The 27,021-nt window shown below is 41.4% G+C and overlaps 1 protein-coding gene across 3 annotated transcripts in view; it reads right to left on the reverse strand.

Annotated features, from left to right (window-relative positions):
• LOC142959992 (rho GTPase-activating protein 26-like) overlaps positions 1-27,021 on the reverse strand; it is a 65,657-nt gene that overhangs the window by 13,467 nt on the left and 25,169 nt on the right. For all 3 annotated transcript variants that reach the window (XM_076101525.1, XM_076101524.1, XM_076101526.1), the window contains 17 exons: positions 21,903-21,998; positions 20,152-20,213; positions 19,897-19,968; positions 15,899-16,000; positions 15,692-15,802; positions 14,211-14,315; positions 13,481-13,610; positions 12,849-12,949; positions 12,078-12,172; positions 10,451-10,529; positions 9,465-9,501; positions 9,153-9,218; positions 8,662-8,736; positions 8,494-8,578; positions 7,619-7,677; positions 1,786-1,891; positions 94-253 (listed from right to left, as the gene is read on the reverse strand). In XM_076101525.1, coding sequence (XP_075957640.1) covers positions 94-253; positions 1,786-1,891; positions 7,619-7,677; positions 8,494-8,578; positions 8,662-8,736; positions 9,153-9,218; positions 9,465-9,501; positions 10,451-10,529; positions 12,078-12,172; positions 12,849-12,949; positions 13,481-13,610; positions 14,211-14,315; positions 15,692-15,802; positions 15,899-16,000; positions 19,897-19,968; positions 20,152-20,213; positions 21,903-21,998 — 1,541 coding nt within the window. The remainder of the gene's footprint in view (positions 1-93; positions 254-1,785; positions 1,892-7,618; positions 7,678-8,493; positions 8,579-8,661; positions 8,737-9,152; positions 9,219-9,464; positions 9,502-10,450; positions 10,530-12,077; positions 12,173-12,848; positions 12,950-13,480; positions 13,611-14,210; positions 14,316-15,691; positions 15,803-15,898; positions 16,001-19,896; positions 19,969-20,151; positions 20,214-21,902; positions 21,999-27,021) is intronic.

The raw sequence follows: 27,021 nt of genomic DNA on the forward strand, positions 1-27,021 counted from the left end.
CAAGGGGTTCATTTTGTCCTCAACCCCGTCACCGAACTCTGTTGCTTATGTCATTCATTTGTAAACACGCATACATACATTATTCCTTCCTACCTTCTCGTGGTGCTCTATGAGGATCTCTACTACAATGTTCTGGAACTTGATGTCCATGATGGCGGCCACCGTCTCCTCCTGCGGCCGGAGCAGAGTTGGCCCGAAGACCACACCCAGGTTGGCGATGGTCATCAGGTTCTGGTGGTGATGATTTGCCACACTGTTGATATAAATGAGTCCCATTCATATCAATGAGGGTAGGCGAAATAACAGATCAGCTATCTATTAAAAAAAAAAGCAATACAGTTCAATAGCACCACGAACTACATCTTCAAATATGGCCACAGAGTTTAAGCAACAACTGAACATATGAAGGTATGATCTTTGTAGTATTAGACTGCATTAGTTGGGTGTGTTTGCTGTGATCCAGCAACTCAACCTATAAGCCAGTGATGATGATATAGTTGACCGCTGGCAGGTGTAATGCACTAGGCCCAGCTAAAGATGTGCATGTCTTCACAATAGATATTTTTGCACTCGCCTACATGTTGTATAAACATGGCCGACGTCCCGTTTGACACACATAATATCATGCTGCTGTTGTTGAAGAAAAGCCCTGTAAAGCCAGAGGGCTTAGATGGGGTTTTGGAGTGAAAACACAATACCAGTCAGCTGTATTAGAGGAATAATTACACATAGCCCAACTGTGCCATGCCTTGCTTTTTAGATAATGTGCTGCAGCAGCTTGTGGTTATGTAACCCACGGACAGACAATCTGTTAAATTCACAAATTGTCTCGTCTACACAGTATACTATGCATATGTACAGTATAAAAATGTGGAAGTTGGAGGTGGGATTTGAAGTCCTGGGATTAAAAAATAAAAATGAAGAGGCAATTGTCAGGGGATGGCTTTCACTAGAAAAAATTAGATATAATTAGAGAGTCTTATAAGTGAATTGTTGAACTTAATCATCTGGAGTGCTCATCAGCATACGTGCTGCTGAAATGTCCTTGAGCGAAGCATTCAATTCCAGCTAAAAGGGTGAGTAGTATCCTATTATCTCTCAGTAAGCAGTTTTTACTGATGTGCAGGTCAAAAGACATCAAGGTTAAAACTTGGCTAAATTAGTTTGAAAGGTTTTTGAACGTGTATGTTGCGTATAACATTGTTCCAACAGCATAAATTACTATTCCGGTGGGAAGTTGGGACCTCCTTGATTGAAATAGTCATTTAAATCAAATTAAAACTAAGTAGACTAAATGTATGAAAAACTTTGACTTCTCTACCAAACTTAGCCCAGTTTTAACCTTAACATGGGGACATTGTTTGACCTGCAAATCACAAAATGAGTCCTTACTGGGCTGCTTCTACATTTCCTGGCACAGACAGAAAGACCTGCACCTGACAGTTAACCCCTCTTTGCCTTGGAGGAATAAGTTGGGAAAAGGATTTGGCCTGATGGCTGCTGGATGGGCTTCTAAACAAACCGCCTTAATGCATGTGGTCAAGAGATTACACAGAGCCCTAACCCTCCTCGAGGATGGTCAAGATACGGGGTATGACAGTGATTACGGTGTAGAAACAGGAGAGGGCATGAATGAAAAAGAGAGAAGACAGTTCGCTATTGCTGTTAACACTACATAATATCTGCTAAAGTGATACACTGTGCTGTTTCTGAGGGGGCAACATTTATGATAAAGCATAATAACGACTGATTGCAGTTGTCCATGTGTGTGATATGTCATCCTACGTGGCCAGGTGTTTCATCAGCAGCTCCAGCATCTGTCTGTTCTTCTCAGGCAGCCGGTGCACCAGGGCATGGATCTCTGTCACCCTAGCCTCTTGGTTGTCCAACTCTGGAAAGATACATAAACATATTAAGAAAGACAGAAAGAGAGAGAGAGAGACAGAGAGAGAGAGAGAGTGAGAGAGAGAGAGAGGGAGACTGGTGAAGTCGTAAAGACTTCAGAGTGTCACATTTGATTAGTTCTTTATTGACACACGCATGTAAGGAGCAGAAATAAACACTGGAAATAAACAGGTAACCTAAAGTGTCCACTATTGGAATGCAACCGGTTTGTTTATTCTTGATTCATACTGTAACAAGCAATCACAAAGCAGAACATTCACAAGACCTTGGTGAGTCATGTCAGTAAGTCATACTTTGTTAGAACCTCAAAGGAAATATCAATCAGACTCAGTGAATGTGTAAAGCAGAGGTCTTCAGGCGCTTATTAATGTTATCACTCAAGGTGTGAAGGACAGGGCTGGAAATATTCTCGATTTGTCTCATTGTCAACAAATCACCAAAACAAACAGGGATCTGATCTTGCTAACATTTATTTCCTGTGTGTATAGCTAAAGCTTGATAACTTATTCCACTGTGCCATAGTGTATAGATCAATGTTTAGGTTTGAATCAGAGTTTATGTGGTTACCATTATAAAGCAATTATAACACTTGCGATATAGACTGAAAGAACATTTCTTTCCACCAGAAAGGGACACAGTGAGAAAGAAAAGAGACGAATGACGAGGTAATCGTAGTCAATACTGCTGCAAGTGGGAAAGCTCTGTGTCCTGGTGATTAACAGGTAGAAGTGCCGAGCAGACAAGCAGGCCGACAGAGAGACCTGTTGTTGATGGATGACAATAATAAGTCAAGGCTGCTGAGCAAGTCGATTGAGAGATGACAGCAGACTCGCATTAGATCAACCCTCGGGCCCTGGCTGTCAGCGCCGGGCAGTTCACTCGCAAATGACAGAGCATCTCACCGAGAGACACACGGACACATTTTCGTACCAACTAACATGGCTGCTGAAACATACACACATCAACACCTCAATATACTCAATATGCAGACACATTGTAATATGTAACATGTCTGTCAGTGTGTGTGTGTGTGTGTGTGTGTCAGTCACACACACATACTGACATACCTATAGCATACGCATGCATTCACACGTCCACTGCACCCATGCATACCTCCAAACAGATGCGTGCAGCAGCACACATGGTTCCCTATTATGCATTCTCCGGTGTCCACCACTTCACCCACACGTTATGCTGAAGCACACACTCTTCCCTTCCTTCAAACCTTTTATGGAACATGCACGCACAGCAATGTGTGTAAATGATTCTATGTATGTTTTTCAGAAACACGATTGAAAATGTTTTTATTCTATCCAGGAGTGGATTTAATGCAGAAGTCCACTGTTTTTTTTTTTTTATCCTTGACTTGTTTTTTCCCCAATCACACAAGGCCCACACACAAAATACAAACATATAATTTGTCATTAATTATATAAACCAGCAAAGACATTAATTCTGAAATTCTTCTGAAAGCGTTACACAAAATGAGTGCATTAAATATAGAGCTGAAGCCTGGAGGCAATTAGCTCATTGGCTGATTTCATACCTGCATCAGAAGAAAATCACTTAAAATATTCACAAAAAAATAAACAAGAAAACTGAGGTGCTGCGGACATGCATATTCAGAGACTGTCAACACACAAACCAGCAGCTGTGATGAGTGAAAAAACAAAAGGCAAGCACAAAACGTAGGCTGAATGTCGTTGGGACACTGTACTGTAGACAGTACGGTGCTGAGTCACAAGTGATTACACCGAGCAGAGGTCATTCATCATCGCAGCCTCCACCTCATCCATCACTTAACAGACGACCTTCTAAAGCCACTTTTCCTCTTTCACCTTCAATTCCAGCCCCTCAGAAAAAACAAACAAACAAACAAACTATGTCCCCAGTATTTATGTTTTGTCTTTTAACATACTGGGGAGATGCATCCGGTATGTGCACACTAATGCATGTGCTTTTAGAGACAATCAGGACTTCCAGTATCCATAATTATTGGTTATGATTTGCTAACACAATCTAACCCAGGTTGAAGCCCATTTATGTTATTGGCCAACTATCCTGTTACAAAGTTAACGAGTGACGTCAGTTTTATGGACATTTCTGTTTTTAAGTTGGATATAAAAGCATACATTTGTGTAAAATACCACCTTCCTAACACCTTCTGGCTCTGAAAAAGTTGACAAAACTTCATCAAAACTTCAACTGCGCTTCTCTTAAGCAAGAGGGGATTTTGATTATGCATGGAGCAGATACTTTTACAATCAAAGTCAGGAAAGCAAACACGTACACACCCACACACAGCAAATGAAGCGTGCACCACATCTGCTGATCCTCGACTGATTCTGAAAACCACCACCTGTTCTACTTTCTTATCATTCATTATTCATACTGGACATCTCCTGGTCTGTGCAGTATATCCAATATCTCATCTTTAGCATCCTGCTTGGATTCATACAGTGGTGGGGCACCGACGATGAAACAAAACAAAAAATACAACAGAGCTACAGTTACACATAAAGTGTTTCACATTTGAGATAATTTGCTGCAAAATGGGACCAAGACACCACCTGGTATTAATTTATCTGCAGCGTGATCGGTAAAATCAAATCAAATCATGAAGGATACCGTTGAATAATTGTTCTAAAAGAACAGCTTGAGGCTTAATTCTTTCTGAGTAGTTCCAGCGAGTCTACTGTGCATACATCTGTAAAGCTGCACTCACTCATCAACATGTTTATATTAACAATGGAATCAAATGACTACGTGTAATGTGTCGCTTGGAGTAACAAACCCACAGAAAATCATCATCAGACTCTCCACTCTATCACTTCATAAGGTGATAATATGTCAATGCTGTGACGAAGATTGCTCTGCATCTCCCAAGTGGCCAATTAAATCAATCGATACTGCTTTAAGTGCACATGCAATCGCAGGCTTTAAACTTTATGGATTGGGTTTTAAATCTGTATGCAAAATGATTATATTGAGGAGTCTGAATTAGGGGTAGATGTTCGTCTGCAGTTTCATGTAATCTGTTTCTTGACAAGCTGAAAGACATCCTGAGAACTGCCTCGTCTTCATCGGCATAAATGATTAGAACCATTATGCAGGGGATGAGAAAACATAGTGTTTTACCTCTGTTTTAGATGCAGGCTGAAATTACACCACCTGGCTAAGACTAAACTCTGATTACATCCGCTCATGACCACAAAGCAGTCTAAATTAATGACCACAGTGGTTCTATTGTTGGGAGTAATGCCACCGATTTGCTGTAAAGTGGTAAAAGATTACTGCCCGTCAAACTTTGAGCGCAGCTCAAACTCTTACTGTGCCGGTCTTTGAATTATCGTCATATGCCTCGCTTCAAAGGATGACATCCATTGACATTTTCTATCTACCAAAACTAGTGTGGTGCTAACTAAGATCTGAATCCAAAGGATTTAATATGGAATATTGAACTACTTGAATATGTTTTGTCTATAAAAAAGTGCCCCATGTGTAACTAAGTTCAACCTGTGTGTACATTTCTTGAACGAAACTGCTTCAGGATGCAAAATACATTTCAGTGTAAATTGACAATAAAGTGATATTGTATCGTATTCAAAGCAACTGAGAGTTTCTTTCAAAGGGTGTGTGAGCACAACTCAGTAAGTGTGAGTTCAGAGATCTGAAAGCTCATTGAGCAAAGCAAAGAAAGCTTCTTTGCTTTAAAAAAAGAGCCAGTTAAAGTGGTTTAGGCTCCTGATTTGGATGCCTGCTGGATGCCTCTCCGTGGAGGTACTCCAAACATGTCCAGCTGATGGGAGACCCTGGACAAGAACCAAAAACACACTTTTTGTTTTGGATTTTGTTTTATCCTATCTGGCCTGGGGTTGCCTTTGGTTATCCTGGGAAGACCTGGAGGAAGAAGCTAGTTAGCAGGGCTTAAGGCTACTTTGTTAAGGCCAACGTGTGCTTGAAATCAACTCATTTAGATGACTTCTAAAGGTAAATGTTCTTATACGCGTTCCAGACGTCCACACTTGAAGACTGCCGTCACAGAGAAGAGTCACAATGAATCATACAAATGGGAATAGTGCTGCAAACTATCAGACAGCCTCGAATGGAGATGGAGAATTTATGCACTCTGTCTTTTGTAAACAAAATGATTTATCCTGACTCGACACACCACAGCTGGCAGGTGCTGTTAAAAAAAATAAAAAATAGTAAGTGAATAAAAAAATGGAGGAGGAGAAAGGGAAGCGCTGAAAGAGGGAGTTCAACCGAGGACGCTGTCCTCAAAACACCCTGCTGCTCCTGCAGAAATTCTGCCTTGGAAAAAAAATACAAAGGCATTCACACACAAGCAGACACACATATGCATTCACACACAAATGCATGTGATGCAAATGCAGACATGAACAGAAACTGAGAAAACAAGATGAAAGAAGTTAAACATCAAGAAAGATGTGGGGCGGGATGAGAGATATACATCCGTAAACTCATATAAATAGTTGGCAAGCACATGTTTTGATGATAATCATAAAGCGATGAATACATGCATTAAAGCATGTGTGGTCCGAGTTAGTATCAAACCAGCTACCTTGGCATTCTTAACCGCCACGCTCTGCTGCTTCCTCCTCATACGCACTTTAACACACTTTTCTCATTTTCTCTCCAGTTGGCCTCACTATGGAGCCATTTCCTGGTAGCGTTGCCCGAGACACACTCATTTCCTGGAGTTCCTTCCCGCCAGCTCGGCTTTCTAAAGGAGTTAGCTACCAACAAACAAAGAAAACAGGTCAATGACACACCCTGTAACTCTGCAGACCAGACTGGACTAGACTAGACTTCACCGCACCTGGGTTTACTAGAATAAGACCAATTATCAAAAAAACCTGTTATAAGCAGGTATAGTAGCAACACGGAAATGACCAGACCATACAAAGCCAAGCTAATCAGGCCTAACCATACACAACATATAAAAACACTTCCCACAGCAGGACAGAAACATTCTGTGTGCCACACACACACACACACACACACACACACACACACACACACACACACACACACACACACACACACACACACACACACACACACACACACACACACACACACACACACACACACACACACACACACACACACACACACACACACCATGAAGCAGCAGTCGGGGGGGCTCAGCTACCAGAGCAAATGGACAGACAGAGGCGACCTAGCGGCACAGTGGGTGGTGCCCTGTTATCTCAGCAGGTGAACCATCTATTTGTAACTGGTTTAACTTCAACTCATGACCTCACTCACAAGATGAGTCATGTATGTTCTCATTTTCCAAATGAAACTCAGGAGGAACGCTTTAGGAATTGCTTCATACAGACATCCATCGGGAGAGGAAGAAAAGAAGACAAAGAATTCCTTATTATACGATAAGTATTACAAAAATGAAAATCCTCTAATCCATTTATAAACTGTACATATCAACATTATATGACTCAAAGCATTCATTCATCTCGAATCAAGAACAAACAAAAGGTTGCTTAAAAAAGGTAGCAGTAAGCACTGTAAGTAAATGATGTGGCCCCTTATTCAGTACATCATGTGTTTTCTTAGAATAGCTGCCTGCAGTGTTTTGTATGGTCAGTGGGAATCTCTTTTAGAATTCTACAGACTGAACTCACATTTGAGAGGCAGATAAGACACATAAAAGGAAAAAAAGACTCACTGGCAGCTTTGATGAAGCTCCTCTGGTACTGGTACGTCATGAGAGGTCCGGGCAGCACTCTGGAAACACAGAGAGGGAGGACGTCAGGTGCAGAATGTCTGCTTGGAAAATGGAGCTTTGCGAAAAATCAATAAATCCGGACAGTTCTGGATGAGCACTCATCTAACTATGTGCTCCTTCTCGTCTTTTATCCCCACCATCCCCATCACCTTCGCCTAATGATTCCTGCTGGTTCTCAATGAAGCCTGACCAGAGGTCCTAATGCTGTTAATGTGTTCATGTGTCGTGTAAGTGTGTCCATTTAAGAGCGAGTGTATGTGTACGAATGTGTGAATGTTTGTTTGCCTGTGTGTTTGTGTTGTGCCCAGCGTAGATGAATCCAGGTACAGTAGAGTGAGCACAGCTTGAACACCACTGTTCCTTCCCTCATTACCAATTGTTGAGAGAAAAGGGCGTCATTCAATCCTCACCGGCTATACAGTGACCAACTGTGTGAGTACAAAGTGAGTACAAAGTGAGTACAAAGTGGCGAACAACCCCGACAGGAAAATAAAAATGGATATCATACATTTTAAAAAGTTTAACAAACAAATGCTGGATGAAAAAAAAAAAAGGAAAATTAACTAATTAATGAGGTGGGTCCAAGCCAGAGACTGAAAGCAGCAATATGCATTTATTCAAAAAAAACTGCTGCAATATCCAGCAATAATTCAGAGTCATGAAAAGAGCGATCAATTCATTCACTACAGGTCTTTGAGGTTAAAATACACCAGATATTTGATTACTGAAACACAACTATAAGGACATTTTGTGAAGCTGTTTCAAAGTGTTTTTATACCTTGTATAAGCATTTCTGTAAGCTATTTCTCACAAACCTGAGATAGTGCTTGATAGCACTCGTGATAGTTTTTATCTCCCACTCTGAGTTTTCCAGCTCCACGTCAGCACATGTCTTAGGATCTGATGGACAAAAAAGTAATGTTTTCATTGTTGTGAAGAGAAACTGTTCTGTTTTGACTAAATATGTGCATTTGTGTATTTACCCATAGCAAAACCTAGTAGTTTCTGTACTCTGGAGCTGACGCCAACAATTCTGTACAAGCCCTGATCATTGATACCTGGAGAGGAGAGGAGAGGTTACATCCTGTTCTTATTCCACGGACCAACCGAAACATGTTATGTATCTCAGTGCTTCCTCAGCAGAGCATTGTACAGTTAGATCCACATCTTGTAATTTTGCTTGAAAAAGGACTTCAACGATCATCAAATTAGTGGCCAATTCATTTTCTGGTGATCGATTAGGTGAGTAATCATTTCAGCTCTAAAATACTAGTCATCTATTCATAATGCACCTAATTATGTTTAAAAAAAAGAAAGCATCTGCTTTTTTGCTTCTGAAGTACTCTGTGTATATTTGACTCTTGATTAATTGACATAAAAAGTACAGATCTGAGCTGAAACGTAGAGGGCATCACACTAAAGAAGCAAGAAATCCACAGAACAAAAAGAATAAAACAAGAATCTGACTTTGTACCTCGAGTCTCCACTGCACGAATAAACTTTTTCATCACGTTGAACCCAATCACGTCCAGCTGGGTCACTGATGGAGAGCAAGACGAGCAGAGTGATGACACTTTTAGTTTACATTAAATCCCAAAATTATGTACAAATATCATTTTTTAGAGATACTGAAAACAAAAGTATTTTGACTATTCGTAGATAAAAGCAGCATCCATGCTATTTACTTTCACCCTAGCCCTGCCAAAACAGAAAGTCAGATGACATTTGTGAATCATACTGTACCGTTGAAAAACACACTTAATTGACATCGGTTAAAGCAACTTACTGCCTTCAGCCTGGTTGTCTCTGTTCAGATTGTATACCTGCAAATAACAAACACATTTACAACTAAGCCTAATAAGGGCAGGGCATATTTGTACATCACATGTAAGGTCAACATTTCACACACGCACAAAAAAGAAAAACACACCTGACATTTCTACGTGTGCTTAATAAGTTTTGAAAGCAAACGCTGCTTATTCCATGTATGAGAAGACATGAAATCTCCGGATGTTTCCCTGATCTTGGATACATCCGGATATTGAGGAACGGACACAAATGCTACATTTACTGTTGGCTTTTTTTTGCAATCTGCATAACTTCAGTTCCAACGGTAATGGTGAGAATATTGGATGATTAAGTTGGAGCTCTGTGTACACCTGCATGCCCGAGCTTCGTTACATCGACGCATGGACTTGGCGTGGTTGCATCGTGTCGCTGTGCTCAGTGGTGAGTTCGTATTGACTATCAAGGTGGAGGCCGAGAAAGAAGAGGGAGGTCTTAACGACAACAACAACGGTAGGGACGAGCTTAAGTGAAACAAGAACAACAACATTTCTCGTTTTACTACCGACCGCCTGAGCTCAGCATCTGCTTGTTCAAGCTTGCGGTGGCTTTGCTGACGGCGATTACCTTTTCACGTTTGAATGTAGACACAAGGATGAGGGAGGTGTTGAGACAGGACCGTGACTAAATAAGAGTGTAGAAAAGAAGCACTAACACGTGCTTCGAGCCTTAGGGCAAAAAAAAGCTGCGTATCAAGATGGCATAAACCAAGAGGTGGGGAAAAACTGGCTGTGAGTCAGCTATTAGGAACATGAACACCACTAACAGCATGTACAGAGGGAGGGCTGCTGAAAACAGACCAGTGCTTCAAAAATCAGCCTGAATGTCGGAGCTCTTGTTTTGCTTTGCAGACATGTTCCCCCCCCCTCTCTCTCTCTCCTCACTCATGTGTCACATAAGTACTAACCGGTAACCGTGGTAACCTACCGGTTCTCTCCCATCCATGGCCTCCATCCACAACCGGCGGTCTTCTTCCGACAGAGCCTGCATGGTGATCACTCCCGCCCTTCACATACACACAAAAGATACATTAGCTCGTTAAATATCAAGGCCACAAAGTCTGCAAATACTGGCTGCTGAACACACACACACGAAGATAAACACGCAAACACATGCTCGCCTGAAGATTGTTTTAGCGAACTATTATCAACAGTAAGGATACACTTCATTGAAAATACTTTGCTTAAACATTCTTATTGCTTCAGGTTGTGTAAAACGATCTTTGCACGCAGATCTCATACTCCTTCAAAAGCAAAGCATATTCATTCGTGTGTGCGCCAAAGGTATGCCGAGGGTATCGTCTTCCAGGATAAACAGATGATCACCATAAAAGGAATAAAAAAGGATAAAGAAGCCTGAATACAAGATATTCATTTGACTAAGCTATTAAGATAGATCAGGCTGATACAGGCCACCTTCAGCGTGCACACACGCTCTATCACGCACAGCCTCATTAGTCATGTCCATCCCGGGCTTAGAAAGGTTTCCAATTGGTCCTATACAGTCGGTCACCCTGTCAATGGCAGCACACTCACCTTTAGAGTACAATCACACTGCATGTGCACAGCCTCATTCTGCACACGCAAACACGAATACATGCAAAGCAAAACCAATGTTCACAATATTGACTGAATCAAGAGTTTTTGTGACCGTCTATGCAACAGCAGCACACACATTCTGTGTAAACACACCTTTCGCGTAAATACCACTTTCTATTACTTTAAAGATAAATAAACACACATTAACAGATACACACAACACACACGCACACAACACACACACACACACCGGTAATATGAATAAAGGCTCAAAGGGGAAATGGGAAATAAGCGGATGAGATAATTAAAAGGTGAGTTGATTTGATGGAGGAAGGTTGAAGTTGAGGAGGGGCAAGGAGGGAGAAGGAGGCGGAGGAGTGTAGGAAGAGAAGCACCAGGGGAGCCGAGCATGAGAGGACAAACACCCTCCATGTTCTCTCCTCGGGTCCAAATCATCGGAGCACCCCCATGTGTCTGTCAGCTGTCATTACACCACGTAAAAAGACCACATGCCAACCACTGAACGGATGGCTGATCGGAGCAATGTAGCTGCAATTAGTTACATGAAGACAGCGTTCACTGGTGTCAAATTCCATGAGGCTTCCATGACTTCCTATAACAAACCCTGAAGCCATAACTATTTAACTCTTTCCTGGCTTGCTTGGGTCTTTTTCAGAAAGTTTTTTCTTCTACAGAATAGAATCTGGTGTATTTATGCTTCAATATTCTCCAGATTCCTCTTGCTGCAGATTTCTACAGTATGCTGGAGGTGGAAAAGCTGGAAATAAAATGCCTCAAAACTAGACACGGAGAAAGCATGGCTGTTGGATTGCACTGGTTAGGGCCAATAGGGACACAGTTTGCACCCTGTACAGAAATTCAATGTGCTGTATTGATAAGAGAGGAAGTAACACACCATAGAAAGGAACCAGTTGGAGGTGGGTCAAAGGAAGATTGTGTGGGAAGTCCATGATTTGAACATGAGACACAGGCAGTCAAATCACACACTCACTGACCTGTCCACAGCCTCCACATCAAAACAGAACCTCTTTTCTATCGAGTCCGTCTTCCTCCTGGTGCAAGACTTGAGGGTGAAGCTCTCCTCTTCTCCCTGACACAAGACAAAAAGGCATTAGTATCATTTTGATGTACACATAACAAACTGCAGATTAATAACCACACCGTGGAGGACATTTGAGATGATGACGGATGTTTTATTGGACAAGACAGAAACAGATTGAGTCTTTCTGTGATCCGATGTTTCTACTTTTCCTTCTGTTGGCAACTCAAAATGCTCTGTGAGAGCCCTCAGAAAACAGGCCCGAACCTGCTTCAGCTGTGTGCGTAGGTGGAGAGAGTGATAACAGATCGCACTTTGAGAAAATAGTTGGAGTCATGCTGCATACTAAACACATCTTTGGCAACGTTGCACTCTCATCTATTGTGGCTGGTGTTGTGGGAGAAACTGTTCTAGCTCTTCTAAAATTGATATTTCCGTGTATGACTGTCTTTCTGATTAGTTGAAAGAAAACATCCCAACAAATACACATGTATGTGTTTATTCTGCTACACGTTTTCTATCTGTTGTGTTGGAGAGCAGCCCGGTGGGATGGACTGGGTGAGAACCAACTTAAAATAGGACAACATGATGATACGCTGTAGTGACACACATATGGGGGTGTGGATTATTTGCGCGCATATAGATATAGATAAATAGAGAGCAGATGGATAGCCTGGATGTTTAGTGACACTGTAACCTCGCATATTTAAATGCCAAAGACACTCACCGTTTTCCCTCCTGATTTAGGGTCAAACAGGACCATGGTGACCCTCTTGGGCTCACGATGGTAGGTACAGTAGTACTTCACCCAGGTAGATACAAATGAGCCTGAGGAAGAGAGAGAGAAGGGAATGGAGACAGGTGAAGAGAGAGGGGGGAGGGGTTAAAAATAAAACCGCAGGAGAAGAGAAGAATAAAGAGAAACAGGTGATGTCAAACGGTCAGAAAAAAACCAGAGACAGAGGCAGGAGGGAGAGACGGGGTTAAATTAAAAAAAAAAGAGGACGGAAAAATATCGAGTCTTAGTCATGCCTGCGTTAGTGCTAGACAGGTTACCATGGTAACGGCATGTGGTCAGAGCTGCTGTCACATCTCCGACAGATCAGACTTAGGTTCATTATGGTTTGTTTGTCCTACTGCTCTGACAGAGTGTGTGTGTGTGTGTGTGCGTGTGTGTGTGAGCCAAACAACGCGGCCCCAACATGTGCCTACACACCTATCCACTCACACAGTCATTCATGTCTTCATTGTACTGCAACACTGTAAGTTGCTGCTGAACTGTTCCGTCGTTGTAAGATGCGACATGTACAAACACACCCACACCCACACAGACACAATGAGAAGTGTGCCGACACGTACGCTTCTCCTGCACAAACAGGTATCCCTCCATGGTGTGCTGGCTGACACTCTTGTGTTCATGTGGATTCTCCTTCATCTTCCTCATCAGAATCTCCACCTCCGACCGCGTGCTCTCAAAGCGGTTCCTCGTCTGTCAACACAAGCACAGAGGAACACGCGCCTTAGGCCTTTCATTGTATGGCCTGATCCTGAGTCAGCTTAACGTGCAACAACAGTGTTACTACGTAAACTCTCTTTTCCAGCAGAAAAACATAATGAATGCTCATTGCTACAATCCCTGAATATCATATCTCTCTTTTTTTCTTTGCTCCCTTTTTTGTAGCGAGGTTTTTGAACGTTCTTTAGGTCTCAATTGCAATTTCAGATGACTGAGTAACTGTTTGACATTTGAACTCCTGTCGGCACTGCAGCCGTTTCACATTTGGAAAGTTATTTTCTCTTAGACATCTTCTACCTTCTAAAATGTTTGCTCTGTGCCAATGAATGATGTGAAGTAGCCCTTTCAGTTAAGGATTAGTGCTAAGAAAACCCTTTCAATGTAAAACTTATAAAACAAACACAACAGTAAGCCAGCAACTACTGTATGTTTTTGGTTTTATTTTTTTGTTCTTAGATTTGTTTTAAATTGCATAAATGTATATTTATGTGCAGGGTTGAAGGTTATGGTGTGACATGGTGCTCTGTTTGTATGTGTGTATGTGTGTGTGTGTATATGTGTGTGTGTCCTTACATTCTGTATGCTGATGGTGAGATCAGTCTTGAAGTGGTTGAAGTCCTTTGCCAGCTCATAGCCGTGGTGATAGTAGGTGAATAGGCCTTGAAGGAACGCCAACAGCTGAGGGAAACAAAAAATAGCAGGAAAATTAAGTAGATGAAGGAAGAAAGGACAAAGATTGCAAAAAGGGGAAGAAGGTAGATGAGGACAATGGGAAATAAATGCAGATGCAGTGTGAAGGCAAAGAGGAAGAGGATAAATGGAAAGTGGAAATATGAGAATGTAGAGTAGGAAAAGGTTGAGGAAGGAGAACAAAGTGGAGAAAACAGGTGGGTTTAAAGAGGGTGAAGATGGAGTGGAGAAGGTGGAAGAGGAAGAAGAAACAGATTGAAGAGGAGAAAAAGTGAACAGACATGTTTTATCTTGCAGATTCATAGAAGAGGTGGATTTGCAGCTATTATGTGGACCACAAAACAAACACAAATTGTGAAATATAATGTTGCCATGCGACAAAGAGAAAATGTAATATTATGAAAGGCAGAACATAAAACAGAAGCAGTGAATTAGAGCTACTTTGTAAAGAGTTAAAAGTCTCAGTTGTCATTTTTTCTTTAGCAACTACCACTGATGTACAGCTTTGATTCTCTGCCAGAATCCGGGCTGGAATTTCTCTGAATCCCCCCGGGCTTGACTAGAGTCGGGTTAGCCCCAATGTTGACTTAACAAACCACAACCCTGTCCCAACTCCGAATTAATGAATGAGGAAAAATGTCCACCACGATCTGGGTAGGCGCTATGTGTTTTGTTAATAGCTATTTGTTATCTTCATTTTAATTTGATCTCACACTCTTTCATTTGTGCTTTCTGCCGCTGGCCTCATTTCAGTTTTGCAGGAATGCGTTTTGCTATAATCAATAACCTGCTGTTATGCATAATTCAAATAGACATTTGACTCTTACTCATTCATTTTTCGCTGCGGTTAATGAGGAGAAATGTAATACAATCCCTATCCAATATATATATATGGTTTTGGGTTGTGCTGAACATTCAGTAGGAGAGGGTTCAGGACCGTGTCACAAATGTCTGTTCCTGCACTGACAGGACTTGTTATATTTTATTTATTTATTCATATTACAGTGGAAATACTCTTTTTTTTTAAATCAGGTTCGGACCCAAAATTGCTGCCGTGGCGTGGGCGTGGGTCGGGCTTGGACAGAAACGTGTGGGGTTCATGTCGGGTCAGGCCTGATTTTTTTTTGGGCCCGATCATAGCTCTATACTCAAGTGCCCTGGAGCAAGGCACCAGAACCTCCAAACCGCTGTTTGTCGATAACAGAGGACTGTGGTCGTAGTAAGCAGCTGCTGGGTGTGGATTAAGTGATTAAATGTAACACATACCACTGCTGAAAAAGAACATGGGTGTGCAACAACTTTAGGGAAAAGAATAAAAAAAAAAAAAAACATATTACACAAAAGACAAAAATCAAGTGTCTTACGGGCTCCACAAAGTCAAACATCTTCCTCTCTTGGACCTCCTGCACCTTGAAGACGTACTCCAGAGAGACCTCGTAGAAATGCTGCCGTACATGATCGACCTGGTTGTCCGCCTACAAAAGAGGAAGGACATCAAGAAAAGTGACAGACTGACATTCATGGAGAAATATGAGAAATACCACAGATGTGAACGACAGACACCATCTTACCTCATGTAGATGGGACTCCTTCTTTTTTGCCGAAAGGCTAAGGTGTTTCTCCAGAACTGCACAATACTTCTCTGTCTCTTTATCATACTTTTTTTTGGCTTCCTATAACAGATACAACAACAACAAATTATATTTGGGTGACAGACAACTCAAAAGACGCACATCTTCTCTAATTCTCATCATGTCAACATGGTCACTACAAGTAACTTGATCAGTGACTATTATCTGCAATCGACAATAGGCCTTGTGCAGACGGGACAAAAATGTTCGAGCTGCGAGGTAAACTTCACTGAATGTGAATTTCTTTTAGCTTTCGCCTAATATCTTCCCTCTTCTCGGGAGTCCAATGAGACTGTTCCTCCGGGGAGCACAGCTGCTTCTTAAACAACAGACTGCTTCATCAGAGCTGAAATCACTGACATTACAGACGGACAGTTAGATAGATGACAGACCAGGGACAGATCGAGCAGGGTGTGTACTTCCTGAGACTGCTGGGCGGAAATAGACTGAGAAAAGTTGAAAAATGTCCAAGAAGATCAAAAAATATATATGAAGGAAAAAACACGTGTCAGTTGTTTCTTTTCTGGCCATGTCCTTTTGGTCACGTTAGGATCAGGAAACTTTAATCTAATTAAATCCAGTTGAAGGGGGAGGTATGGATATTAGTAAAGGGAGACAGAGAGAAACAAGAGGAGAGAAGCAGACAGAAAAAACAGAGGAGGGGCAGATCCCTCAGTTAAGAAAGGCCCTGCGGGTACTATTACTGTACATCTGTCTCGGCCTGTTCACATTATTGCATGTATTCATCCAAAACTCATAATATGACCCTACTGGAGCTTCAGAAAGAAGCTCATAAACATGGGACATACTAACAGATTCTGAATATTTGGTTCTTCTGTTGATCAAATGTTTTACCATGAAAAACGCCCACAATCATCTTATCAGGTAAAAGTTCATATGTGAGGCCATGCTGCTTCTCTACATCACTTTAAACTTAATATTTGGGTTTTTCTGGCCTGTTGAATAAAACAAGCTGTGAAAAGACCAATTTCAGCTTTTAGCTTTTAACCGGCATTCTATTCTTACACTTTATTCAGGTAATCGATTAATAGACAAAAATGAGAAAAATGATAGTTTGTAACCAGTATTCCACAATGATATAAACAAGTTGCAATTCAAAGTGACAGACACACACATCTTATCACCAAAGTGATCCATCACGCAAGCTGTCTTGGAAACCAGTGAGCCAAACTTCTGTTTACAATATATTTATAACAATGAAATGATGTCACAATCAATAATGGTTGTGATGTCCACTCCTGCTGCAGTCACATGACCACAGGTTTTATTGCCAAGCCAGCTTCAACAACAAGAAGAGTCGTCAGTGTTAGAGGAGGAACCGACAGCAGCAGCTGCAGAACACATCAGAGATGATGAACGCTCCTCTAAACAGCAAGGCCTCGGTTTTAAGTCTGCTTCTTTGATTCTTTCATATTCACTGTGGAAATCATGTCCGACATGACTGCTGCTGCCGCCCTCTCCCGTCTGTCCCAACATTCTGACTATAAATACATTAAAATAGAAGGGATAGAAGATTGATTGTCTGATTTCCTTTGTGAAAGTATTAAAATTCAAAATACACAACCAGTATAAATGTCATGTTTTCCATGAATCGTTTTTTTTATATCTGGTAAAAAAGTTAGGCGCATTTAAATTGGTTTAAGTTACTTCCCTTCTCAGCCAGCAGGTGGCAACCTCCTCCCAGTGTGATGCCAACTGATGATTTACTTTTAAATAAATAAGTAAATGCCTTGGCACCAGATAAACACCTCACAGCTACAATAGAGTTTTACTCCACTTGCACCGTCATGTTAACAGTTCCTAGGAGGTTCCACTGACACATTAAACCAACATCGTCACTCCCTGCCCGTTTCTCCGAACAACACATGGCATGAAACCTCTGTAAACATTACATTTATTTGTATTTCTTTTCATTATAGTTTACCACAGTATCAAAGTTCACCAACGGAAGAAGAAATATATTGTACTGTATTATTAACCGTGGCCTTGCATGGGGCTTAATGTGACTGAAATAGTCTGATCCCATCCATTCATCCAACTGTGAATGTGTCAACCTAAACAAGTTGTTGTTTAAACTTACATTCACAGAAGGTTTGCAGACACACCAATTTATCACCAAAATGCACAAATCAGATTATCCTTCTGTACTAGCAAAGATGATAGCAACATAAATCATTAATCTTGCTCATCTATGTGCGTTTACCTCGGCAATTATTCATGATCAGACCCAATTCATGTACTTAGACTTTGTTTCTACCACAGTTAATAAGATTATGACCTCGACCTGAGAATCCTTTAAACGAACAGTTTAAAACATGTTTCCCACTGTAATGCTCCAAAAACTCCTCTTGTGTCCGGACGAGGTGAAACTGTGCCCCGGGCGAAGATGCTGTCAGTTCTTTTAGGGCTAAACTGGGATTAGTACATCGCTCATGGTGACCTAACTGGACAGATTATGCGTTCACTTCTTAATCTGGCCACCATGTACAATCAAACAATGACCTGAATTAAGGCGGACGGATTATGAGAGTATTGACCGATAACGTGATAAATGCTGCATGAATCAGGGGAACCCCCCGTGGCTACCCATCTAGGTCTCATGGCTAATGCTAAGAGTGAGTGCAACAGAACCTGCTGTAGGGAGATTGAAACACTGAAACATGGCATGTTTAAAACATGGGGCAAGGGATTACCCAAACATGTACCGTATGATACTTATCCTTTAACCTGAGAAAGTTGTGGAAATGTTGTGAAAAGTCTGAAGTGCAATAAATTGTAATAAAAAAGTCAAATGAAAGTAATATCTATACAGTAGATATTGAGTTAGCATGCTTCTGTTTACCTACTGGCTTACTTTATTTTATGTTCAATGTTTCCATAACATCCTGTACATTCAGTCAAGGTATGAAAAGATTTACACACACCAAGTCTAAGACAACACCGGCCACGCCATGAGGGAGCCCTGCTGGCCTATGAGACCCCCCCCAGTGATTTATGGCAGGATTATGTATTCCTCTAATCTCCTATCCAGGTCATGCACTGGTGATTCAGTCCTTGATTCATGGATAATCACGGGAGAGGAGGAAGGCTGTGAGACATGCAGTAAAAATGATGTATTGTGTATTTACACTATAGCTTATTATTACAAGCCTGTGGGCACTTTCTCATATTCTTGGTACAAGGCCAATGTGTGGCTGTACCGTGACATCTGATTGAGATGGTGGACTTCACAATAAAGACTAACTAAGCCTTGTAAAGTGTCATTTGATTCAGTTTTTAGACATTCATGATCACTCAATTAATCACTGATCATTAAAAATGATTAGCAATATTCTCAATATCACAGTATATTGAACGTTCCTACTGACACTCGAGGAAATACTTTACGTATCCTGCAGGAGAGGATCTCACTGCAACTTTAATATGTTCCATCAGTTTTAAAGAGGCCAGCAGGTGCAGTAGAGGTGACTTTTTTCTCAAGCTGCTGTGACCAAATAATTTCAAGGAAAATGAAAGAATAATGTGACTACAAACTTTTAGGGTAATTTACCCAGGTATATAGATACAATTATTTGAAAATAAGATAAACGGTAGTAATGTCTAAAAAGTGCTGGTGATGTGGAGGTAATGTAGAGCTGCCAATGTTGCTGAGGCTGCACATTTTTCACTTGCTCAAAGTGTCAAAGGTCGCACAAAACCACCTCCAGTGTGTTGAGATCTTTAGTCATCAATATAAAAGAGAGTGTGTGTTATTATCATCTTTATATTTTGAGTGGGTGGTGTTGTTGAGCTGCAGAAGCACTAAAAGGATTTTATTGATTTACTGATTTATGTTTCGCTGCACAGCTTGTCAATACTGATGCGCAGGACATGTGTAGCCAAAGTCCTTTCTGTCACCGGTCCTGTGGCCTCCTCACCTTCGCTGCGCTGATCTGTTCTTTCCTGAACCTCTCAAGAGGCATAATCAGCACATCGTTGGCATTTTCGATCTGGGGACAAACACACACAGGACAAAGGACTAAAAATAATGACTGACAATTTCTTAGCTTAATTAACTGTCCTGAGAAGATTTGATTAATATTTGCAGAGTAATGATAACCATTATATACAAATTACAGTTCCCGTTCCTTCTCATCAACCACCGCAATATTTCATTTTGTGGGGTCACTCACCATACGTGTCCTCTCATCCTCCAGGTTCTGTAGGACTGTTGCAAACTCCTGCAGAGACTTGGCTGATGACAGACACGTTGGAAGACAGAGCGAGACAAAAGAGAAAAGAGATGACTATCATGAGAGAGGCACACAAGTACAGGCAAACAGAAACAGGGAGAGTGTTTGAAGAGAGTTGGCACAAGTTGGCAGGGATAAAGCTCTTGGACCTCTTACAAATGTTTCTAAACTCATGACACAGCAGAGTAATTAACTGGCAATGACACATCGATTTACAAGGTTAGTTTCCCAGCTAGCACAGCTCAGTGCTTGTTTCCACACACGCACACTTAAATTCCTCTGACATAGTGAGTAAACATACATACTGAGCAGGTGCAGCATGTGCACTGGCATGTACAAATCACATGCATATACATTGAAGCCCCCAAGTTGAATCATCACAACACGCACTTACACTCACTCTGCTCTTAAATATTAGACTTTAAGTTGAAGGATTTGGTTCTTGGAAGTTAGATCCAACGAAAAGGGAAGCAGAACCTCTGGCCCATAAAATGCAGTCAAACCTTTCATTAAGCTCAATCACACGGCCTTAATCAATCACATGGAATAGTAAAAATGTGATACGAAGAGAATAACAATAACAGTAAAACTAACAGAGGCTATTTGTGGGGTATTTTTTATTTTTCTTTACAAAAGATGTAGATATATTTGCAGTGAAATCATCACTGTATGAGAGAGAAGAAACAAGTTTTGACGTGAGTGCGACTATGAATATCCTTAACACAACAGGGCTGTGGTGCAGCCCAGTTGAGCAGCAAGCTGTTCAGGAAAGATAGCTAGGCTTAGTCAAACAACAGTAGTGGGTGGGTCGGGCCAGTGAGGAGCTGCAGCCTGCACCCACAGAGCCTGGCAGCATGGGAGGGTGTGGTGGCTGCTGCATGTTTCACAGCAGGCTGCTTGGACAGTGACAGAAAGAGCACTGCAAGGCCTGGGTGAGAATAAAGAATCGGATCTGTAGGCCATTATTATTTACACATTATTCTCATGTGTGTATGGGTCAGCATGAGGTTTATAACACTGGTTGGAGAGGGGGGAGAAGTTATCTTCAGACAAGAGCAACATTGAGAAATAAAAAGCATATGTGCAACAAGCAAGAGCTGTGAAAATATGCCACTTCAAGAAGAGTACTACATCATGTTTTATCATGAGGTTAAGGAAACGTCGGCATTGTAATCATGACCGTGTATCTTATGGAAATGAAGCTTGTATTGTGGAGAATGAGGAGAGATCAACACTATAAGCCTGACCGTCATCTGCACAACAGACGCGCCTGATGCCACTGGAAAAATCAACTTATTGATCGTTAGCACATCACATAACGACAACTGACAGCTCAAAGTGAAGAGTTGAGGATTAGGTTTTTGCACATTTTGAATGGCTTCACCTTCTACATTTTGTCAAATACAGAAGAAAGTTAATTTCCAGGTAGTGAACATTATATTGTAATTAGTTAAAAAAAAAAAAATACTATTTATATAAGACAAACACATTATTGGTGGCACAGATTCAGGGCAGAGACATAATTCCTGACCGATTGTTACGGCCTCCTGTAGAATAGCGTTGAAACCCAAGCTGTTCTTTAAATCAGTGCTGATGTGACTCTTCCGTTTCAACAACTAGAAATGACAAAGCACCGTCTATTTGCAGGCTTTCCTCTGGGAATATATTGGATTTCATATCAGCAAGCTCACCTATGCATATCTCATCATCCGTCTCGGCGTCTCCAATACACTGGAATTTGAATTCGTTGAGCGAGTCAGCAAACTTCCTCTTGGCTGTTGACAGACCTGAGAGAATGGAGAGAAGAGAACAAGGGGCAGTTAGGTTTACTGATGTTTTATATTACCAGTGAGGTCATTTAACCACATAAAGCATTGCATTCTTACTTTGGTTACCTGGCCTAAAACCATGCAATACGCCCATGGAAGACAAAACCACTCTCTTGTCCGTGTTATGCAGTTAGTGAAAGTGAGAGAGAGAGAGTGGAAATGCAGACAGGTGGACACAGTGAGTGGATCCCCAGTGGTGTTAGTGATGAAGGTTGGCAGCTCATACATTTGTGTGGAGGTTTCTGTGCGTGTGTGTGTGTGTGTGTGTGTGTGTGTGTGTGCGCTGAGTTCAACTGAGTTCAACTGAAGTCACATTAGCCAAAGTGTGGCGGTGAAAAGCCTCGTACAGATGGATGCCTTTCAAATAATAAATGAGGCCCTAAGAGCTCCTATGAGACAGACACTCACAGCGAGCTTCACTTCCCATCCATTCAAACTAAGGCAGGGTCATCTCCACAACAATATTTCCTGTTGCCGCTCTTAACTTTCTTGGAAACTGCATATTTTGAGGAACAAAAAAACTGCATCCAACTCTTTTTAAATGATAACCAACATTGATGCTTTGACAAATTGTTTCCTTTACTTTCATGGTCAAAGAAGAATGAAAAAAAAAGAACCAGTATGATGAGGTCAACCCAAGTCCCCAGCAGGGATCTCCCTCTTTTCCAGAGAAGGGAGAACCGAAACTATGCAAAATGTGCGCCGGCAAATGTATTTTTTTATTGCAAGTGTATTGCAGAGGAGTCCTGTAAACTACTGATAGAACTGAAAATGAAGAGAAGGATGCAGAGAAGTAAAGAGGGCAAGGAGAGAGGATAGATCAAGAGCCTCATGGAAAGACAGATGGGAGTCAAGGAAAGGACAGTGAATGTAGAGGGAGAAGACAGACAGGGTGGAATTGACCAAGTTCATGTAAATCCCACACCATGCAAATATCTGTGTGTGTGTGTGTGTGTGTGTGTGTGTGTGTGTGTGTGTGTGTGTGTGTGTGAGAGAGAGAGAAAGAGAGCGTTTGGAAAGATCTGCTGCAGCTTGCCAGTCGCTGAAATGAAACACAGACCGAGGAGCTTCTGCACGTGCTGCCAGAAACACACACAAACGCACGCACACACACCACTGTCTCTCTAGGGATAGGCTCAGTAAAACACACAGTCACAGAGGCTCCGTAGCGTCAAAATAACTAAAGTATGACCAAACTGAGACCACATTCCGACCTTGGAGGATAAACTGTGGTTTTACGGTGCTAGTGTCCGGTAAAGAAAAATAAATGCTTTAGTTGTTCCAGAAATACCACAACACACTGTACACCATCACAATCCATGCAGCAATCACAGTCTTAGGCTGTGACACACACACACATTAAAATGAAAACTATAACAACGTTGGAGAACAGAAACAACACAAGTGACATACAAACAAAAAGGGCTGTGCTGGAAGTGATACAATTCAACTATTATATATTTTGGATTAAAAATGCCTTCTTGGCAGTAAAAAAATAAAAAATAAAAAATAAAAAATAAAGTTTTATTAATGCCAATTGGTTTCATTGTAAATAAATAAGGGTTATTGTGTAGCACCTAAGTGTCATATTTAATAAATCAAAAATCACCTGTTTATTGAATGTTTTAGTTAAAACTATCTCAAACAGGTTTTAAATCTGACACAGTAACAAGTAGTGGACATGAATATTAAACTATAGAAATGAGTTTTCACTCACTCGTGGTGTTGTTCCCCAATGCTGAGCAACCGGAAATGTGTTGAGGTATAAGACAGCACGGCGTCTCTGTTTTTAAAAGCATTGCATGGCTCTTTGAAGCCACAGAGCCAGCAATGTCAGCACATGGCAAAGTCATCTGTGAGATACCAGCAGCGACTCAACAGACCGGCGAAGGCTCTGCAGACAGATCAGGATGTTACCGAACTTGTTAAGAATTCATTGTGATTGTTTTCATGCAGGAAACAAATATTAATTGGTTAACTGGTACAACAGTAAAGTGATAATCAACCCTCAATGCGTGTTTGCTATCACACATTTGTATGCTACGTGTCCACCGAGCTCCACAAAACAACACATCTTTCTCCACCCTCCTCCTTTCTCTTGCTCCTCTGTGCTCTATTTATTTCTGGCCTCCCTCTCCCGTCTGCCACTGACAGCTCCTCTCAGCACCTTGTCGGTGACACATGCCGTCGTTGTTAATGTCTCAACTCTGGCTCCTGCCACACTCCACGTGCTCCCCTTCATAAACATCAAAACCAGCCTCAAACACACTTACACTTGGAGCATTTCATACATTTTGTTCAGCCAACAGCAGCAGGATTCAGTTGAACATTTTGTTTCGAATAACCACTACTGGCACAGTTTCATAGCAGTTTGAACTGACAGTCTTACAACCACCATTTTGTCAGGCCTCTTTTATCTACTTGTTGGGGCTCTATTTGAAAGACTCTTTTATTACAGCCGTTTTGTGATTTAGTTTATTTTACGATCAACTCACTGCTAATCAAGCTGGCCACTATGGGCTACTGTATTAGCAGTCTGTATTGTCAAAGCAACATTCTAAGTGACTGTTGAATTAAAGCTACAGTTGAGACAACTAACGTGCGACTCTTGCGTATGTTAACGTTTCCCTTTTGATATTTTCTTTCTTCTTGATCTGGGAGATGTGAGTTCCCTTTAGTATTGTGCACATTACAGTGACTTTAGAGTGTCGCTTTAACAAAATGGCTCAACAAAACCCTGAAATACTTTAGAAATCACAATTAAACAACCATTGAATTGTTTTTTTTTTTACATCAAACGCTTGAAAAGAAAATAGTCTATCCTGCCTTCTCAAGAGGACCCCACTTAGAATTTTCTCATTTGTGACCGATGAGAAAAATAAAAAACACATACCTTCATAGTAATTCATACATTTTGCTGTGGACATTAAAGGCTGAACATCTGATTGCATCATAAGGCAAAAGTAACCGAAATATTTTGCATTGGGTGCAGAAACTATCATGAGTACATTAGTTGCAAACAAAATAATATGTTTTCAAATTGTACAAGCTCAAAGTTGTATTCACACAGCACAAGTACCTTCACTGTTCATCTCTACTTGTGCTGGAGCACAAACTAAATACCCCGATGGCTGTGAAGGATGACTTTCTTCTCCTTTGGAAACAATGAGCTCAGGTTGCATTACTCAAAACTGTGATGAAAAACAAACTCGCGTATTGTATTTGTGTTTAGCTGACTTGCCCGTGGAGGATGTTTCGCTCTACATTTTGGCAAACGCTGTGATGAGGTAATGTAAGAGTTTGTTTTCTGGCTCGTCTTTGCAGATATATCATGCATGTCATATCGCTCCCCGTAGCTATGTTCTCCATAGATGCTGGCAACGGCAGCACACCTCGGACACACATGCAAATACGCATAAGTTGTTCACATATCTGTACACACACACACACACACACACACACACACACACTCAAAGCAGGGCTCTCAGCTCACTCAGACTATGTTTCCAAATCAAAAGCACATTGTTGGCCGATTGATTCTGGAAGATCTTGCCAACACAAATGAATTACTGCAATACAAAGAAAGAATTACATGCCACAGCTAGTACATTATCCAGAGAAGCTTTTGGGTAACGTCTACTTGCAGATGTAGCGAGCACTGATGCCTTACCTTTTATGGTGCTGGAGCTATTTCGTTGCAGTGATTCACAAGTTCCAGCCCCAGGTTAAAAGATAATTAACAAACGTGGAGACAGAAGATACTACACACTGCAACATACTACATCAAAAGTATATTGAGGACTGGGTGAAGCGCCATATTATATCGGATGTGTGCATTTGAATGACACCAACTACAGCTGCCATGACAGTACGCAGTGACACTTCTGGCTAGATACCACAAGGAGGTAAGACCTGTTAATATAGTACCTATGGGCCTTTTAAGCCTTTATTAAAGACAGTGGTCGATGTCTGAACCCTTAGGTCATGGGGCCGTCCTGACATTAGCAATTTTTGTCCAATTCTGCACAATTTAGACGATACATAGACATTCATTTATGTGCAGAGTTCATGTACATAAACCACCAAACTGCGCCTATTGGTGCGTAGGTCTGTTGTCAAAGTGATAAAAATCAACCATTGGATTGAAAATATTTCAAATGTCTTGAATATGCAACATCAGATTTGCAGCTGAAGGGAAAAAGCCACTTTGTTGGGGTTTCCCAGATGCAAGATGCATGGATGATGCTATGCTGTCACAGCTCTTTTGTGGTCGTGTGTCAATGTGTGTGTGCGCGCGTGTGTGCGTCTGTCCATGTCCAGGCAGGAAGGACAGCTAAGGACAGTGAGTTTTAAAAATAAGTGGCCCTGTTGACACTAGCCTCTCTGTCCTCTTCCCCTCTTCCTTCACACTTGGATGACAGAATTCCCCCCATTCTTCTCCCCTTTCACTCCCATCCTGAGCACACGACAAAGCCCAGTGCAGACGCATACAAACAAACAAACAAACTGAATGAATACATCGCTAACAGAAGCCGTTAAGACAACAAACTCTTGTTACACTCAAACTTATTTGGAAGAGAAAATGAAGGCGAACTGTAAAATTGTTAACCAAAACTATCTGTTGTATTATTTTTGGCTCTGCATGGTAAAAACATATAGGCAGATATACGGTGTTAACATGATTGATTGAAGTGATTGCCACGGTTGCAACAATCAGATGAAAACGTCAAACAGATCTTTCTTAAAGAGGGTTTACATGTCATGTGCATCAATACTGGTGAAGGGAATCCCGTCAGCCACTCACATGCTCGGTCTGCAACAATGACATTTGATGGACAGTGGTTTGAATACTACTGGAATGAGGCTTCCTGCTCACAGGGAGGAAAGAAACACACACACACACACACACAGCACTGTAAGCTGCACAAAAGGAATCTGTAATTAACCACAACCATGCAGCAGCGCGGTACAACGGCTGCTA

Source organism: Anarhichas minor, unplaced genomic scaffold (assembly GCF_050575085.1).
Source record: "Anarhichas minor isolate MPS153535 unplaced genomic scaffold, ASM5057508v1 ptg000027l, whole genome shotgun sequence".
In the NCBI taxonomy this organism is placed as follows: domain Eukaryota; kingdom Metazoa; phylum Chordata; class Actinopteri; order Perciformes; family Anarhichadidae; genus Anarhichas; species Anarhichas minor.